Source organism: Stomoxys calcitrans, chromosome 4, assembly GCF_963082655.1.
Source record: "Stomoxys calcitrans chromosome 4, idStoCalc2.1, whole genome shotgun sequence".
NCBI classification, from domain to species: Eukaryota; Metazoa; Arthropoda; class Insecta; order Diptera; family Muscidae; genus Stomoxys; species Stomoxys calcitrans.
The window spans coordinates 58,702,775-58,720,148 of NC_081555.1; the positions used below are offsets into that span (position 1 = coordinate 58,702,775).

General features: G+C 37.9%; 2 protein-coding genes across 2 annotated transcripts; both read left to right on the top strand.

Moving 5' to 3' along the window:
* The first annotated feature begins 434 nt into the window (after window positions 1–434).
* LOC131996937 (uncharacterized) lies at window positions 435–5,783 on the top strand. Its single transcript, XM_059367140.1, has 3 exons — window positions 435–1,727; window positions 2,019–5,715; window positions 5,764–5,783. The coding sequence occupies exons 1-3, from the start codon at window positions 435–437 to the stop codon at window positions 5,781–5,783; spliced, it is 5,010 nt and encodes a 1,669-aa protein (XP_059223123.1).
* Window positions 5,784–11,137: 5,354 nt separating this feature from the next.
* On the top strand, window positions 11,138–12,380 carry LOC131996938 (uncharacterized). The gene is made up of 2 exons (XM_059367141.1): window positions 11,138–11,909; window positions 12,373–12,380. Exons 1-2 carry the CDS (start codon window positions 11,138–11,140, stop codon window positions 12,378–12,380), a joined length of 780 nt encoding a protein of 259 aa, XP_059223124.1.
* Window positions 12,381–17,374: the final 4,994 nt, after the last annotated feature.

Here is a 17,374-nt window from a genome sequence, read left to right on the forward strand (position 1 = left end):
TAAGTGGAAGATAGTTTTTAATGTGCGTAGATAAGGAAATAGTTAGGGATTATCAGAAAACACAGCGGTCTGAATGGCAAGCATATGGCTTGCAGCTGGACAAATTTATTTAGTATCTGCATAGGATGTTTATCGTCTTTGTTTATGATCTTATTTTCCCAAAGTGATTATTTTAGATTTGCCTGCCTTTCTTAGGATATTTAGTTTGTAGTTAGTTTTAAGTTTATATATAAGGATGAGATTTTGAAGAAATAAATGAGTATCAAAAAAGTACTCCGGGATTAAACTCGTTTTATTCATTTGGTCCTTCGAACCTTCGGTACGGTTAAGTGTGTTTAAAGTAAAAGTTGGTGATTCTTGCAAAGTAGTAAAGAATAAACAAAGATTTAATACACGTATCGAATCAGTGTAAGTGATTTAAAATTGAAAGAAAAATGTTCACAAGGAGTCAATCGGATTCTCTGTTGGAGAAATTGAAAAACCTTGAACATTTGTTGGCAGTAAAAGCAGTTGACCTCGATGTGGAGGAAATGTTACTGCCAGTTGTCAAGAAAAATAGAAAGTGGCTGCAGGAAATCATTGTAGGCTACAACAAGTTAAACAAGGATATCGGAAAGTCGTCCAGTGGGCATGAAGAAGAGGTCCAGGAGCTGCAAAGACGAGTAGAAGAAGCAATTAGCAAAATGGATAAAATTGTGCAAGGGTTTGAGCAGCAAGAAAAAGGAGCCTCAGCCAAAGTGGCAGCTAATCAGGACGCAGAGATAACGCAAGGCAGTGCGGAGAAAAAATTAATGGTAACGCAAGGTGCAGCTGCATTGGCACCTAGCGAACAAACGGCAAATGAGAGTAACACCCAGCCGAGAGATCAGGCAATTAGCAGAGAGCAAGAAAAGCCTGTGTCGAAGCTAAGAAGAAAATTTGAATTGAAGTATAGAACTATTACAAGAAAGCTGGAAGTAATAGAAAGCAGATTGCCAACTGCGAATAAAAGTTATTTAAATATGCAATGGCTGGCGTTGCAATCAGAGTATGGACAACTGGAATCAATAGTGGAAATAATTATTGATGATGATGACGAAGATGATTTAGACATGATTGAAGCTTGGGACTGTATCAGGGAAAGATACGTGGATGTCTGTGTGGAAATTGAAGAACGTGTGGAAACAATGCAAAATACAGGATCAACAAGTTTAATTAGATTGGAAGAGTTAAAAGTGCCCATATTCAGTGGGTATATCAACGATTGGAATTCCTTCAAAGAAATATTTACAAAGTTAGTAGAGGAGGACAGAAGGCTATCGGAAGTCGAAAAATTTTATCGACTTAAAAGTGTGGTGAAAGGTGATGCTGCTCGCTTAATACAACATCTTCAAGTGACAGGGGAGAACTACAGTGCGGCATGGAAGATACTGGAGCAGAGATACGATAACCGGCGGCTGTTATTCTGCACATTGTTTGACAAGATCATCGACCACGGCATAATAAATATTCAGTATAGCAACAGTATAAAGCAGCTATTGGATACGGCTACGGAATCATTACATGCATTGAAAGCTATGGGAATGAAGGTAGACGAGGCAGATCCATTCATTGCTCGGATCCTTATTAGAAAGCTAGATAAGGAAGGATTGCTGAAATATGAGCAATGGGTCCAGAAATCAAAAGAAGTCCAAAGGCTAGAGGATGTCCTGTCTTTTCTGGAGCAGCAATACTTGGCTTTGGAAGCGGTATACAGCAAAAAAGGAAACACGCATCAAAGAGCAAAAACAACACAGTCATACCAAACAACTCAACGATCGTGCGCATTTTGTCAAGCATCAGGACATGGGTTAAAAGAGTGCTACAAATTTTTGAAACTGCAACCAGCTGAAAAAGGTGCGTGGGCACAAAAAATGAAAATGTGCAAAATTTGTTTGAGTCACCCGTCGGAAAAGAAATGCTTCAAATTTAACACCAAGTGCGACAAGTGCGGCGGAAAACATATTACTATGCTTCACGTCGAAGGAAACAAAACGCAGGAAACTCAGAGATCAAACTCCAAAGCTCAATTAACTATGGAAGGCAATGCTGTCACTCTGTTGGCAACAGCACAAATACGAGTAAAGGCTGCAAGTGGTGAGCAAATTTTAATGAGAGCCTTAATCGATCAAGGTTCTCAACGCACTTCAATATCGGAAGAGGCAGCCCAAATACTGAGGTTACCCAGAAAGAAGTTAGTTACAGATTTAGTGGGTCTGGGTAACACGACAGTCGGCAGATCAAAAGCCATCATGCAAATTGAAATCAAACCACGGTTTGAGAGCGATGCGGTTCATGTTATAAATGCTATGGTGTTGTCAACATTATCTTCAGCGCAACCTGATAGAAATTTGAACGTCAGTGTGGAGAGCTGGCGAAATTACTGTTTGGCTGATCCGCTGTTCTATAAGTCCGATAGAATTGACTTATTAATTGGTGCAGATTTATATCATGAAATCATTCAAGAAGGGGTAGTCAAAATTGGCTCTTTGTCTGGACAAGAGACGTCACTTGGTCTCATAATCTGTGGTTGCGTTTGCGGACATGAATCTGGAAATGCCGTGATGGCGGTTACGAAAGAGCTGGAAAGATTTTGGGAGATGGAGGAAGTATGTGAAGATGACGACGTCAAGGAAGATCGATGCGAGCAGCTCTTTACAACAACAACAACAATAAATGAGGATAAGAGATTGGTGGTGAGATTGCCGTTTAAGGAGGATATCGAGTTGGGCGCATCAAGGAAAATGGCGTTAGCACGTTTTTTAAATCTTGAAAAAAGATTGGAAAAGGATGAAAAGTTACAGAAACAATATTGTGCTTTTATGAAGGAGTATTTGGAGATGGGGCATATGAAAAAGGTCTCAAGAAGAAATAGTGGAAAGTACTATTTACCACATCAAGCGGTGATAAGAGAAAGCCATCTTACAACAAAAGTTCGGGTGGTATTTGATGCTTCAGCCAAGACATCGAATGGTAAAAGCTTAAACGACGTACTTGAAATTGGTCCAAAACTACAACAAGATATATTTCAAATTCTATTGAAATGGCGATTATGGAGATTTGTCTTGGTAGCGGATGTGGAGAAAATGTATCGACAAGTGTTAGTAGCAGATAAAGATCAGTCATACCAATGCATATTGTGGCGCGAGAATAAACATATGCCAATTGAGGAGTTTGCGCTAACGACTGTTACCTACGGAACAGCATGTGCTCCATTTCTGGCAAAACGAGCTCTAATTGAAATTGGAAAAGAGTGCAGCGAACGGAATCCAAAGATTCAAGCCATCATAGAAAATGATTTTTACATGGATGATTTGATGACAGGTGCTGATTCAGTACAGGAATGCATTGGAATTCATCATGACATCAGCCAACAATTGGATAAGTTTGGTTTCAAGCTGCGTAAATGGATGTCTAATGAAAATGACATATTGGAGGCAATACCAAATGTTGGCGAAAATCAAGTCATTAGGATTGAGGAAGGCGAAACAATGAAAACGTTGGGTGTTCAATGGGATCCCCATACAGATAATTTTGCTTTCTATTTTCAGATCATTGAAGATAACAAGTTGACTAAGCGGAAGGCGCTTTCCACACTGGCCAAGATATATGATCCTTTGGGTTGGCTGGCTCCTGTAACCATTCTAGCCAAGCTATTCATTCAGCGACTATGGGTAATGGATATGGCATGGGACGACCAGTTAAGCTCTGAGATGATAAAGGAATGGGATGTCATCATGAGGAAATTGCCCGACTTAGCAGAAATCCGAATACCGCGTTGGTTGTCTACCTCATCACTAATGGAAATAGAACTGCATGGTTTTGCTGATGCTTCGGAAAAGGCGTACGCAGCTGTCATATACATCCGGGCCGCAAACAAAGTTACGTTGGTAGCAGCAAAATCTAAGGTAAACCCAGTGAAAAATAGGAAAACACTGCCAAAACTTGAATTGTGTGCAGCGCATCTGTTGGCTAAATTGATGCTTAATGTGGAAAAGTTAATAGTCCAAAAACAACAGAAATATTTATGGAGCGATTCAACTATTGCTCTAGCATGGATCGCAAAGGCTGAAAATATTAAAGACAAATTTGTTCGGGTTAGAGTAGAGGAAATTAAGAAGTCTGTTCCTGGTGCCGTATGGGGTCATGTGCGATCCAAGGAGAATCCAGCGGATGCTGCATCAAGAGGGATGAAGCCAGAGCTGCTAAAAGGAGATGAGTTATGGTGGAGTGGTCCACATTGGCTGCTGGAGAAAAACAATTGGCCCATATCGACGGTTCAACCCTTTGTTGGAGTTCTAAAGGAAAATAAACAGGAAGACGATGTCATCATGCAGTTAATTACGAGGATTTCTAGCTACAAAAAACTCATAAGAATTATAGCATATGTGCGAAGATTTATTGAACGTGCTCAGCGTAAACCAGGAAAAAATGAATTAACTGCGGAAGAAATAAACGAGGCAGAGCAATTAATAATTACGAGCGTGCAGGCAAACCAATTTTCGTTAGAGATTTCGTGTCTAAGGAATGGCAGCGAAGTACCGACGAGGAGCAAGATATGTGGACTAACACCGTTCATTGATGCAGCTGGAGTGTTGAGAGTTGGAGGCAGGCTGGAGAATTCTGGTTTAAGCTTCAACAGAAAGCATCCAATTCTATTGGGGAAAGGTTGTCTGGTGGATCGAATAATTGATGGCATCCATACAGAAACGCTACATGGAGGTGCGAAACTCATGGAAAATGAACTACGCAGCAGATATTGGGTGATTGGTGCCAAAAATGCCATCAAGAGAGCAGTTCGGTCATGCGTCAAATGTTTGCGTTATAGGCGAGAAACTGCGGCTCAATTAATGGGTAACCTACCAGAAAGCAGAGTTTGTGTGTCTCATCCATTTGATCACACAGGAATTGATTATGCAGGTCCTATTCAAATGAAGGTGTCTAAAGGAAGAGGACAGCGAGCTTACAAAGGATACATAGCTGTATTTGTTTGTATGGCAACCAAAGCATTACATTTGGAGGCAGTCAGCGATCTAACAACAGAAGCGTTTTTGGCTGCGCTACGGCGATTCTTCAGTAGAAGAGGAAAAAGTAGCCATATATATTCGGACAATGGCACTAATTTCGTGGGAGCGGCAAGACATCTGGATAAAGAGTTCGTCAAAGCGGTGCAGCAAAATTCAGACGTGGCTCATATATTAGCATCTGAGCGAATACAGTGGCACTTTATTCCGCCCGGAGCTCCTCACTTCGGAGGATTGTGGGAGGCTGCCGTGAAGTCTGTGAAGCACCATTTGAGACGGGTTGTTGGTGAAACGAAATTAACGTATGAGGAAATGGCAACGTTTTTGTCGCAGATAGAAGCTGTTCTCAACTCTCGTCCCTTGTGTCCACTCAGTGAGGATAACTGCGAGATTTTAACGCCAGGACATTTTGTAGTCGGAAGACCATTGCTAAGTATTCCAGAAAGAGGCGTGGAGAATAAACTGGGATCTTTAGACAGGTGGAAAATAATTCAAAGAATGCGGGATGATTTCTGGAAACAGTGGCGCAATGACTATCTGAGTAGTCTTCAGCAGAGAGTAAAATGGAAAACTCCAGTACCAAATATCAAGGTTGGACAGATGGTGATAGTGAAGGATGAAAATACTGCTCCTGGAAGGTGGCCTTTGGGAAGTAGTAGTAGTAGTAGTAGTAGTACAATCTTTATTTATTTATTACATTTCTCATTATATAATTTAACAGTGATTATAAAAATTAATTGAGTGAGTGTAAGAAGAAAATCAAAAAATAATAAAGATTAATCGGCTATGACTTGTGTCGTCAGCCGGATATTTATGAGTTATCCATTTTAAAATTTGTAGTATAATGAACTTATTCAGTTATAAAAGGTCTAGGCAAACTCCGTTGTTATCAATTTACGGTAGTGTAGAGCCGCTTTTATATATCCGATAAGATTTTTCCAGTCTTGGGTGTCTGTTCCATCTAATATTCGTATGATGGCGTCCTCATTTAATGCAGATCTACCGAAAAAACCATTCCTTAAATGTCGATATATTGGGCAAATACCTAAAAAGTGATGAAGCGTTTCTCTTTCTTGTAGGTTACATATCGTACACTGGTCGTTGGCATTTGTATGTGTGGCAAAGTGGTTAGCGTTCAAAATTATTAGGTCACATCTGGCCTTAAATATCCATGCAATTTCTTCATTGGTATAGTTTCCACTGAGGTACATATGACTTCTCGTGTAGTCCAAATATTTATATAGTCTAGTGCTACTTTGCTGTGCTCTTTGAATAGCAATACTTCTGTTGCGTAAACTCATTTCTTCAATTAAATTTGCTGCCATTGCATTCCAGGAAATCAGACTAAAGTTTTCATCAATGTGGGGTATGTTATACTGGCTTAAAAGATTGTTTAAGTGATGTGCCCAAAATAGTTTTTTTTGTATTATTTTTTGGGTTAACTGGTAAGGCAGCCTTTCCCTTTTGTATTGAAATTTTGTTCTAGTGATATAATGCAAATGCATCTGCATCATATAAATGTGGCCTTCTTCGACTCCAGTCTCTAAAGTTATTGCGTAGTTGGGTGTAGAATCAGGCAACTTTAGTACCTTTTTTAAAAAGAACCGCTGCAACTTATCAGCTTCATCGAAACAGCCAAATCCCCATACTTGTGCACCATAAGATTGGATTGATCTGCATACTGCCATGTAGAGATTCCATTTTTGATTCATGGATATATTGTTCTTGCTTAGGAAGTTTTTCCAGGTCATATTTAAGGCAAGTTTTGCTTGCGTTGTTCTGGCCGCGACATGTTGGTTGAATTTCATTTGAGGTGTCAGTATGAATCCTAAGTAATTGTACTCTGACACTACTTCAATTTGTTCATTATTCAGTGTCCATCTTTCTTGCGCCGATAGTCTACCACCGTTTCTAAAGACCATTATTTTCGATTTGGCTAAGTTTACGATAAGGTTCCATTTCACACAGTAATCTTCTAGATTGTATATCATTCTTTGAAGAACGTCCTTGTCTTCAGCCAAAATGACTATATCGTCAGCATAAAGAAGTACTCGTATATTGATGTCATCCACCATTATGCCTCCTCCCAGAGAATCATGTATGTCATTGACATATAAGGTGAAAAGTAATGGCGACAGCAGGCAGCCTTGTTTTACTCCTGAATTCGTGTTAAAATATTCGGACAATTCATTCCCAGTCCACACTGCTGTTTCTGTCCTCTGATAGGCACTTTCAATTATTTTAGTTAATTTATATGATAAACCCAGTTCGTATAATTTGTAAAGCATTAGGTTTCGTGATATGTTATCAAAGGCAGCTTTGAAATCTACGAAAAATGCATATGTTTTTTTCTTCTCTGACAATTTAATGTTTATTATCGCCGATAGGTTGTAAATATTATCCGTGGTCGAATAGTTTTTTCGAAATCCGGCCTGATATTCTACAATTATACTTCTTTCTTCTGCCCAAGCATATAATCTTTCATTTAAGATACCCATAAAAATTTTGGCTATCGCATTCATAAAAGATATCCCTCTATAATTTGCGGGATCATTTAAACTTCCTTTTTTATGTATAGGGAAGATTATCGTTTTTATGAATACTTCATCTATGGTTCCGTTGCTGTACATTCTGCTGTATGTCCTAGCCAATTCTGTCAGAAACTCTTCCGATGCGTTGGCAAAAAACTCATAAGGGGTCCTGTCTTCACCAGGTGCTTTGTTCATTTTAACTTTGGACAACATGTTTTTAATATCATCCACAGAAATATCCTTATCGAGCTTTTCGTCAGCGATTAACAGTGGAGCATATGGTATGAATCTTGATCTCTGCTCTAAGTTAAGCAGTTTTTTAAAATATTGTTCAAATTCACGTGCAGAGACACTGGAGCCAATGTTAAAATCCTGACCATTTAATTCTCTAGCTATGCTCCACCACTCTTTAGCATTAGATACTTCATTAATTCTTAGGCTGATGCTGTTGTAGTAATTTTGTTTGCTACTCTCGCATATCTCCTTAAACTTTTTCTTTGACTCCAGATATGTTTTCTTGTGCTCTTCAGAATTGGTTTTCCTGAATTTCGCTAGAGATTTAAATGACTTTTTCCTTGCCCAATAACAATTGCTATTAAACCACTTATTTAATGGGTTAAATATCGGCTTATTGCCCCTTTGCTGGGCAGAAATAATAATTGTATTTGTCAAATCCTTGAGAGTACATATCGTATGGTCTTCCAGAGCTTTTCTCAAATGGCAATTGAGGTTTCTTTGATAGTTACTCAAATCTGACTGCCTCCACAACAATTTGGGTAGGAGGCTTAGTTTTTTAACATCAGTTTCTACTACATCCAGCTTAAGGTCAAGGACTATGGGAAAATGATCCGACCATATACAATCTTCAACAGAAAAACTTGTGACATATTTTAGCATGCTATACGATACAGCACAGATATCATTTACTGACTCGCCGGCTGAACTCAAAAATGTAAATTTGCCTTCTTCATCTCCTTTCGTATGTCCGTTTAGAACAACAATGCTATGGTTGTTACAATGGTCCAGGAAAACTCTGCCTTTGTGGTTTACTTCCTTGTCCATAGATTTTCTGATTTCTGTGGCAGTTAAGAACGTGTCTTGGTGCATCGAGATATCTTGTTGCAGCTCTCCAATTCTTATATTCATATCTCCTATTAATATAGGGTTTTCACCTGCCATCTCATTCATAAATTGCTTTACCAACGAAAAATCCTGCTCCCAGTTCGCGCTTCTCAAATATAGTGGGAGTAGTGTTATCCTCTTATTATTTACCTTAATGCAAAGTGCGTTAATTTGATATGCTGTTACCAGCTCGTAGTACAGATTTAGGTTTTTTAAGGATTTTTTAATTCCCAGCATTTTGCCCCCTATAGCCCTTCCAAATCTGTTAATTTTAATTGCTTCTGTCCAAAAAATATCAAAGCCCGGAAAATACTTTTCTGCTTGTTTTGTTGATTCCTTCATTAAATGAGTCTCGACCAGTATTATAACATCAAAAGATTTTAAATAGGTAAAAAAAAGAGGATACAAGTATTTATTAGCTAATCCGTTAACATTGTATGACACTATTTTTAAATTCAAATTCACTACTTCTCCAGCGGTTGTTTCTTTATTGGCATTGGCTTGGGGCTTCTTTAGTTTTTTGAGTCTATTTGCTCAAAAATGTTATCAAATGATACGTTTTGTAGCTCATTTCCATAAAGCATCTTAAGTGCAACTTCAGCATTTTCTCTTCCACACACTAGTTTTCCATTAACTGTCCAAGTAAACCATTTGTCCTTGACTTTCAATTTGTCATCCCTGACCATTATTTTATGTTTTTGGCTTTCTTCCAAGATCTTCTTTCGTATTAAAAGCATCGCCACTTTATTTCGTTGCCTTCTTGGATTTAAGTCTCTTTCTATTGAAATTTTGGTTCCAGCTAGATGCTTTGTGTTCCTTAATACCAATTTAATAGCATCTTCATTTTCAAATTCAACAATCGCTGATTGTGTGTGCTGTTTTTGAAAAATTGTTTTAGCCGAGATAATCTTCGGTGTAATTTTAAGGTTTTCTGTACAAATTTTTAAAACTGCATTTAACACCGGTTTTTCATTTGGAATTTCCTTGAAGATTAGCTTCGTATTGTTTATCTGGTGCTCAAACCATCTCAAGTTTGCCCCATCTAATTCCATCTTTCTTTTCAAAATTTCAATTTCCTCCTTTAATTTTTTATTTTCCGCTTTTAAGTCAGCTATTTCCGATGATGCTAAAACTATACCAGCCTTAACCTCTTCCATATCCTGTTTCGTTGGCAAGTTTTCCAGTTTTTCCTCAAGTATACTATTCATTGTAATCTTCATCATGCTCATCAATTCGCCTACTTCCATGTTTCCCACTGGCTTCTTTGCCATATTTATTATTTCAGGTGACGTCTCCATTAATTTTCTTTTTGTTTGCTGGGATGAATGTTGTTCGTTTGTTGTTGGTGTCTTTGGCATTCCTTGGTTACGTTTTGAATTATCGGCCGTTAATTTATACAAATAATTATAGCTGATAATTATAGCATACTTTTAGGCTGAACTATATTTGTTAGCAACTAGGTGACTCGAGTTTAATTTACATGTAGGAGCGCTTTTTTGTTACATTTAATGTCAAACACATACCAGCTGTTGTTTATTTACCCAGAGTGCTGAATAAATTTATCCACCGACCGGTTAGCACCAAAAGTTATTTTTCCGCAAAATTTCCCTTTGAATTTGCAAATTTTCGCTAGATTTATAAATAATATACCGCTTTTTCTGCAATTCGGTTCCCGTGTAATCCAAACATCCAGTGCAAGCTGTATACAAGGCTATGAGAAGCAATCCTTTATAGGTTCCAATTGTGGCCACAAACTTTATTCCTCGTTAATATTTCGGAGCGAATCAAAAACGCGTGTTCACAATACAAGTGCTACTCTCGCCTTTGGGAAGTATTGCGGAAGTACATAAAGGCAAAGATGGAAAGGTTCGAGTCGCTACAGTAAAGGTCGCTAAACAAAAGGGGTTGTTAAAACGGCCCATACACAAGTTATGCCCGCTGGAGATATTCGCTAATGGTGGTGAAAAGGAAGCCGACATTGAAGTGTCGCAGACATATATTTGCAAATTACCTCAAAGAAGAAAAATAAACGTAGCAATGATGTTATGGATGATCATGGCAATGATGGCAAGTGTTCAATCGATGTCAACCTCAATTACCGGCGGTGCGATAAAAGAATTGGGAAATGACACAATCATTTATATGGATAAAATTGGCAGAATCAACCGAGTAACATCGTCATGGAACCTTATGACATATTTCGATCTGCACGGGTATTTTGTCACGGTGAATCATCTGGATAAGGGTCTAGAAGCGTGTAAATCATTATGTGTTCGGCTGAGATCGTTCGAGCAGCAGTGCGACACGCAGATGGATATTATGACGAACAGACTGAACACTATAGATGAGAACCACTTGTTACTCTCACACAAAAAACGCCAACGAAATAAAAGGGCTCCTTTAGAGTTTGTTGGGTCTCTTTTCCACATTCTTTTCGGAGTAATGGATGCGGACGACAGAGAGAGTATGGAAGCAAATATGAAAAATGTACTTGAAAATCAGCACAACTTGAAATATTTGGCTGAGAAGCAAACGTCTGTGGTGGAAGCAACGCTTAATGTGCTGAAAAAGACCACGGATGAAATAAATGGACAGTTTAAAGAGCTGAATGAGAAGGTGCAAAACATAAGTCAGATGCTGAACACTGACTATTCCCTCTTCAAAAAGGCGATGGACTTCTTCGCGGTAGCCGATCAACTTAGCAGCTTGTTTACTGAAGTGGAACATATTCAAGCCAGGGTAATTGGCTTATTAATTGACATCAACCATGGAAAAGTAAATCCAAATTTAGTACGGCCAAACCAGTTGCAGGCAGAGGTGATGAAAATAAAGGATCAGCTACCTAAAGGACTAAGGTTGCCTGGTGAGAAGGACGATGTTTTGCAGGCAATATACAAGGTGATGACGGCGCATGGTCTGCTGGTGGAAGAAAAATTAGTGATTGACGTGCAGATTCCCTTGGTAGAAAAATCATCAGCAGAAATATTCCGCGTCGTACCACTGCCGATGGTGAGAAACGGAACCGCAATGGTAGCAGCTTTAAGACAGCAGTTCCTGGCCTACAACTATGAAATGGATGCTTATCATCTACTGTCGCAGTCATCGATGAACCAATGTCAGCTAACTGGTGAAGATGAATTTCTTTGCAGAGGCAACTGGGCCTGGGAAGACGCCAACGATCATTCATGTGAGCTAGCAGCGCTTAAGCCAACAAGTAAATATGGCTGCCAGTTTTTGAAGACTCAGAACAGGAATTTTTGGATTGAGCTGAAGACAAGAGGGTCATGGTTGTTTAAAACTAAAGATCAAGTTTCGGCCCATATTCTATGTGCTGAGCGCACTAAAGGAGTATTTGAATTACCAGGCCTAGGTATCATCACTCTCCAGCCTGGGTGTACTGCTAGGATTGGACGAACCGTATTAACTGCGTCACAAGAAGCAAAAACTGAGATGTCCTATAATTCCACATCATATATCTTGAGAGAGGTGAAGGACATAGCGATGGTGGACGAGCTAAACTACAATAAAATCGATCATTCGTCAACGATTCAAGGATTGGAGGAAGAAATTAAAATGATGAAGGCGAATCCGATCCACCTTAAGGAGCTATCATGGCATCACATCAGTGGTCATATTTCACTAATCTCTACCTCTATTTTAATAATATTATTTTTAAGTTATGTAATCTATAAGTATTTAACAAGAGAAAGTAACATAGTTGTTGTTCGTCCTCGGGATGTTTAGATTTTAACATATATATTTGAATTACAGTCCATTTTGCTGAATTTTTACAGTTTATAAGTAGAGCTATTTCATAATTATTTTTGGCCGCCCGCAGAATGTTTAGATTTCTAAACATGGGATATTAGTTGATGTGTGTCATGGAAATGTTTTAGCCTTGAGAACGAATAGATAAGATACTTTCCATTTTTTGTTTATTTTAAAGGATAGTTTTAAGGGCAGGCATAAATGTGATAAGAGTTTATATTTTTACCTAGCCAACGCATCGCACAGGGATAAGTGGAAGATAGTTTTTAATGTGCGTAGATAAGGAAATAGTTAGGGATTATCAGAAAACACAGCGGTCTGAATGGCAAGCATATGGCTTGCAGCTGGACAAATTTATTTAGTATCTGCATAGGATGTTTATCGTCTTTGTTTATGATCTTATTTTCCCAAAGTGATTATTTTTAGATTTGCCTGCCTTTCTTAGGATATTTAGTTTGTAGTTAGTTTTAAGTTTATATATAAGGATGAGATTTTGAAGAAATAAATGAGTATCAAAAAAGTACTCCGGGATTAATCTCGTTTTATTCACTGACAGTTTCCGAGATATAGTATAATTTTTTGTTGGTTCATTCTGGAAGTGACTTGTGCGGATGGAATATGTAATTTTCGTTTTTCTCCGAAACGACTTAAGCGATTTGCAATCGGATTGATTCATTTGAAAGCCAATAATAATATCAACAATTCCATACTGGTTTTGTCTACCTAGCTCTCACAGTTTCCGAGATATAGAATTATTTTATGTGGGGTCATTCTGGAAGTGACTTGTGCGGATGGAATATGTAATTTTCGTTTTTCTCGGAAACGACTTAAGCGATTTGCAATCGGCTTGATTCGTTTGAAAGCCAATAATAATATCTTCAATTCCATACTGGTTTTGTCTACCTAGCACTCACAGTTTCCGAGATATAGATTATTTTTAGGTTGGTTCATTCTGGAAGTGACTTGTGCGGATGGAATATGTAATTTTCGTTTTTCTCGGAAACGACTTAAGCGATTTGCAATCGGATCGATTCGTTTGATAGCCAATAATAATATCTACAACTCCATACTGATTTTGTGTACCTAGCTCTTACCGTTTCCGAGATATAGATTATTTTTAGGTTGGGTCATTCTGGAAGTGACTTGTGCGGATGGAATATGTAATTTTCGTTTTTCTCGGAAACGACTTAAGCGATTTGCAATGGGATTGATTCGTTTGAAAGCCAATAATAATATCTACAATTCCATACTGGTTTTGTCTACCTAGCACCTACCGTTTCCAAGATATAGTTTATTTTTAGGTTGGGTCGTTCTGGAAGTGACTTGTGCGGATGGAATATGTAATTTTCGTTTTTCTCGGAAACGACTTAAGCGATTTGCAATCGGATTGATTCGTTTGAAAGCCAATAATAATATCTACAATTCCATACTGCTTTTGTCTACCTAGCTCTTACCGTTTCCGAGAAATAGATTATTTTTAGGTTGGGTCGTTCTGGAAGTGACTTGTGCGGATGGAATATGTAATTTTCGTTTTTCTCGGAAACGACTTAAGCGATTTGCAATCGGATTGATTCGTTTGAAAGCCAATAATAATATCTACAATTCCATACTGCTTTTGTCTACCTAGCTCTTACCGTTTCCGAGAAATAGATTATTTTTAGGTTGGGTCGTTCTGGAAGTGACTTGTGCGGATGGAATATGTAATTTTCGATTTTGTCGGAAACGACTTAAGCGATTTGCAATCGGATTGATTCGTTTGAAAGCCAATAATAATATCTACATTTCCATATAGGTTTTGTCTACCTAGCACTCACAGTTTTCGAGATATAGAATAATTTTATGTGGGGTCATTCTGGAAGTGACTTGTGCGGATGGAATATGTAATTTTCGTTTTTCTCAGAAACGACTTAATCGATTTGCAATCGGATTGATTCGTTTGAAAGCCAATAATAATATCTACAATTCCATACTGGTTTTGTCTACCTAGCACTCACAGTTTCCGAGATATAGAATAATTTTATCTGGGGTCATTCTGGAAGTGACTTGTGCGGATGGAATATGTAATTTTCGTTTTTCTCGGAAACAACTTAAGCGATTTGCAATCAGAATGATTCGTTTGAAAGCCAATAATAATATCTGCAATTCCATACTGATTTTGTCTACCTATCTCTTACCGTTTCCGTTTTTCCGTTTTCCGAAATATAGATTATTTTTAGGTTGGTTTATTCTGGAAGTGACTTGTGCGGATGGAATATGTAATTTTCGTTTTTCTCGGAAATGACTTAAGCGATTCGCAATCGGATTGATTCATTTGAAAGCCAATAATAATTTCTACAATTCCATACTGGTTTTGTCTACCTAGCACTCACAGTTTCCGAGATATAGATTATTTTTAGGTTGGGTCATTCTGGAAGTGACTTGTGCGAATGGAATATGTAATTTTCGTTTTTCTCGGAAACGACTTAAGCGATTTGCAATCGGATTGATTCGTTTGAAATCCAATAATAATATCTACAATTCCATACTGGTTTCGTCTACCTAGCACTGACAGTTTCCGAGATATAGATTATTTTTAGGTTGGTTTATTCTGGAAGTGACTTGTGCGGTTGGAATATGTAATTTTCGTTTTTCTCGGAAACGACTTAAGCGATTTGCAATCGTATTGATTCGTTTGAAAGCCAATAATAATATCTACAATTCCATACTGGTTTTGTCTCTTACTCTTACCGTTTCCGAGAAATAGATTATTTTTGGGTTGGGTCGTTCTGGAAGTGACTTGTGCGGATGGAATATGTAATTTTCGATTTTGTCGGAAACGACTTAAGCGATTTGCAATCGGATTGATTCAGTTGAAAGCCAATAATAATATCTACAATTCCATACTGGTTTTGTCTACCTAGCACTGACAGTTTCCGAGATATAGTATAATTTTTTGTTGGTTCATTCTGGAAGTGACTTGTGCGGATGGAATATGTAATTTTCGTTTTTCTCGGAAACGACTTAAGCGATTTGCAATCGGATTGATTCATTTGAAAGCCAATAATAATATCTACAATTCCATACTGGTTTTGTCTACCTAGCGCTCACAGTTTCCGAGATATAGAATAATTTTATGTGGGGTCATTCTGGAAGTGACTTGTGCGGTTGGAATATGTAATTTTCGTTTTTCTCGGAAACGACTTAAGCGATTTGCAATCGTATTGATTCGTTTGAAAGCCAATAATAATATCTACAATTCCATACTGGTTTTGTCTCTTACTCTTACCGTTTCCGAGAAATAGATTATTTTTGGGGTGGGTCGTTCTGGAAGTGACTTGTGCGGATGGAATATGTAATTTTCGATTTTGTCGGAAACGACTTAAGCGATTTGCAATCGGATTGATTCAGTTGAAAGCCAATAATAATATCTACAATTCCATACTGGTTTTGTCTACCTAGCACTGACAGTTTCCGAGATATAGTATAATTTTTTGTTGGTTCATTCTGGAAGTGACTTGTGCGGATGGAATATGTAATTTTCGTTTTTCTCGGAAACGACTTAAGCGATTTGCAATCGGATTGATTCATTTGAAAGCCAATGATAATATCTACAATTCCATACTGGTTTTGTCTACCTAGCGCTCACAGTTTCCGAGATATAGAATACTTTTATGTGGGGTCATTCTGGAAGTGACTTGTGCGGATGGAATATGTAATTTTCGTTTTTCTCGGAAACGACTTAAGCGATATGCAATCGGATTGATTCATTTGAAAGCCAATAATAATATCTACATTTCCATATAGGTTTTGTCTACCTAGCACTCACAGTTTTCGAGATATAGAATAGTTTTATGTGGGGTCATTCTGGAAGTGACTTGTGCGGATGGAATATGTAATTTTCGTTTTTCTCAGAAACGACTGAATCGATTTGCAATCGGATTGATTCGTTTGAAAGCCAATAATAATATCTACAATTCCATACTGGTTTTGTCTACCTAGCACTCACAGTTTCCGAGATATAGAATAATTTTATCTGGGGTCATTCTGGAAGTGACTTGTGCGGATGGAATATGTAATTTTCGTTTTTCTCGGAAACGACTTAAGCGATTTGCAATCGGATTGATTCATTTGAAAGCCAATAATAATATCTACAATTCCATACTGGTTTTGTCTACCCAGCACTTACTGTTTCCGAGATATAGATTATTTTTAGGTTGATTCATTCTGGAAGTGACTTGTGCGGATGGAATATGTAATTTTCGTTTTTCTCGGAAACGACTTAAGCGATTTGCAATCGGATTGATTCATTTGAAAGCCAATAATAATATCTACAATTCCATACTGGTTTTGTCTACCTAGCGCTCACAGTTTCCGAGATATAGAATAATTTTATGTGGGGTCATTCTGGAAGTGACTTGTGCGGTTGGAATATGTAATTTTCGTTTTTCTCGGAAACGACTTAAGCGATTTGCAATCGTATTGATTCGTTTGAAAGCCAATAATAATATCTACAATTCCATACTGGTTTTGTCTCTTACTCTTACCGTTTACGAGAAATAGATTATTTTTGGGTTGGGTCGTTCTGGAAGTGACTTGTGCGGATGGAATATGTAATTTTCGATTTTGTCGGAAACGACTTAAGCGATTTGCAATCGGATTGATTCAGTTGAAAGCCAATAATAATATCTACAATTCCATACTGGTTTTGTCTACCTAGCACTGACAGTTTCCGAGATATAGTATAATTTTTTGTTGGTTCATTCTGGAAGTGACTTGTGCGGATGGAATATGTAATTTTCGTTTTTCTCGGAAACGACTTAAGCGATTTGCAATCGGATTGATTCATTTGAAAGCCAATAATAATATCTACAATTCCATACTGGTTTTGTCTACCTAGCGCTCACAGTTTCCGAGATATAGAATAATTTTATG

What these genes read in the sequence shown, in the direction of transcription:
- LOC131996937 (XM_059367140.1), top strand. Translation starts at nt 435, where the DNA reads ATGTTCACAAGGAGTCAATCGGATTCTCTGTTGGAGAAATTGAAAAAC. An exon ending in AATACTTGGCTTTGGAAGCG is followed by an intron (nt 1,728 to 2,018) that starts GTATACAGCAAA and finishes AACAAAACGCAG; the next exon opens with GAAACTCAGAGATCAAACTC. An exon ending in TAGTAGTAGTAGTAGTAGTA is followed by an intron (nt 5,716 to 5,763) that starts GTACAATCTTTA and finishes ATAATTTAACAG; the next exon opens with TGATTATAAAAATTAATTGA.
- LOC131996938 (XM_059367141.1), top strand. Translation starts at nt 11,138, where the DNA reads ATGGATGCGGACGACAGAGAGAGTATGGAAGCAAATATGAAAAATGTA.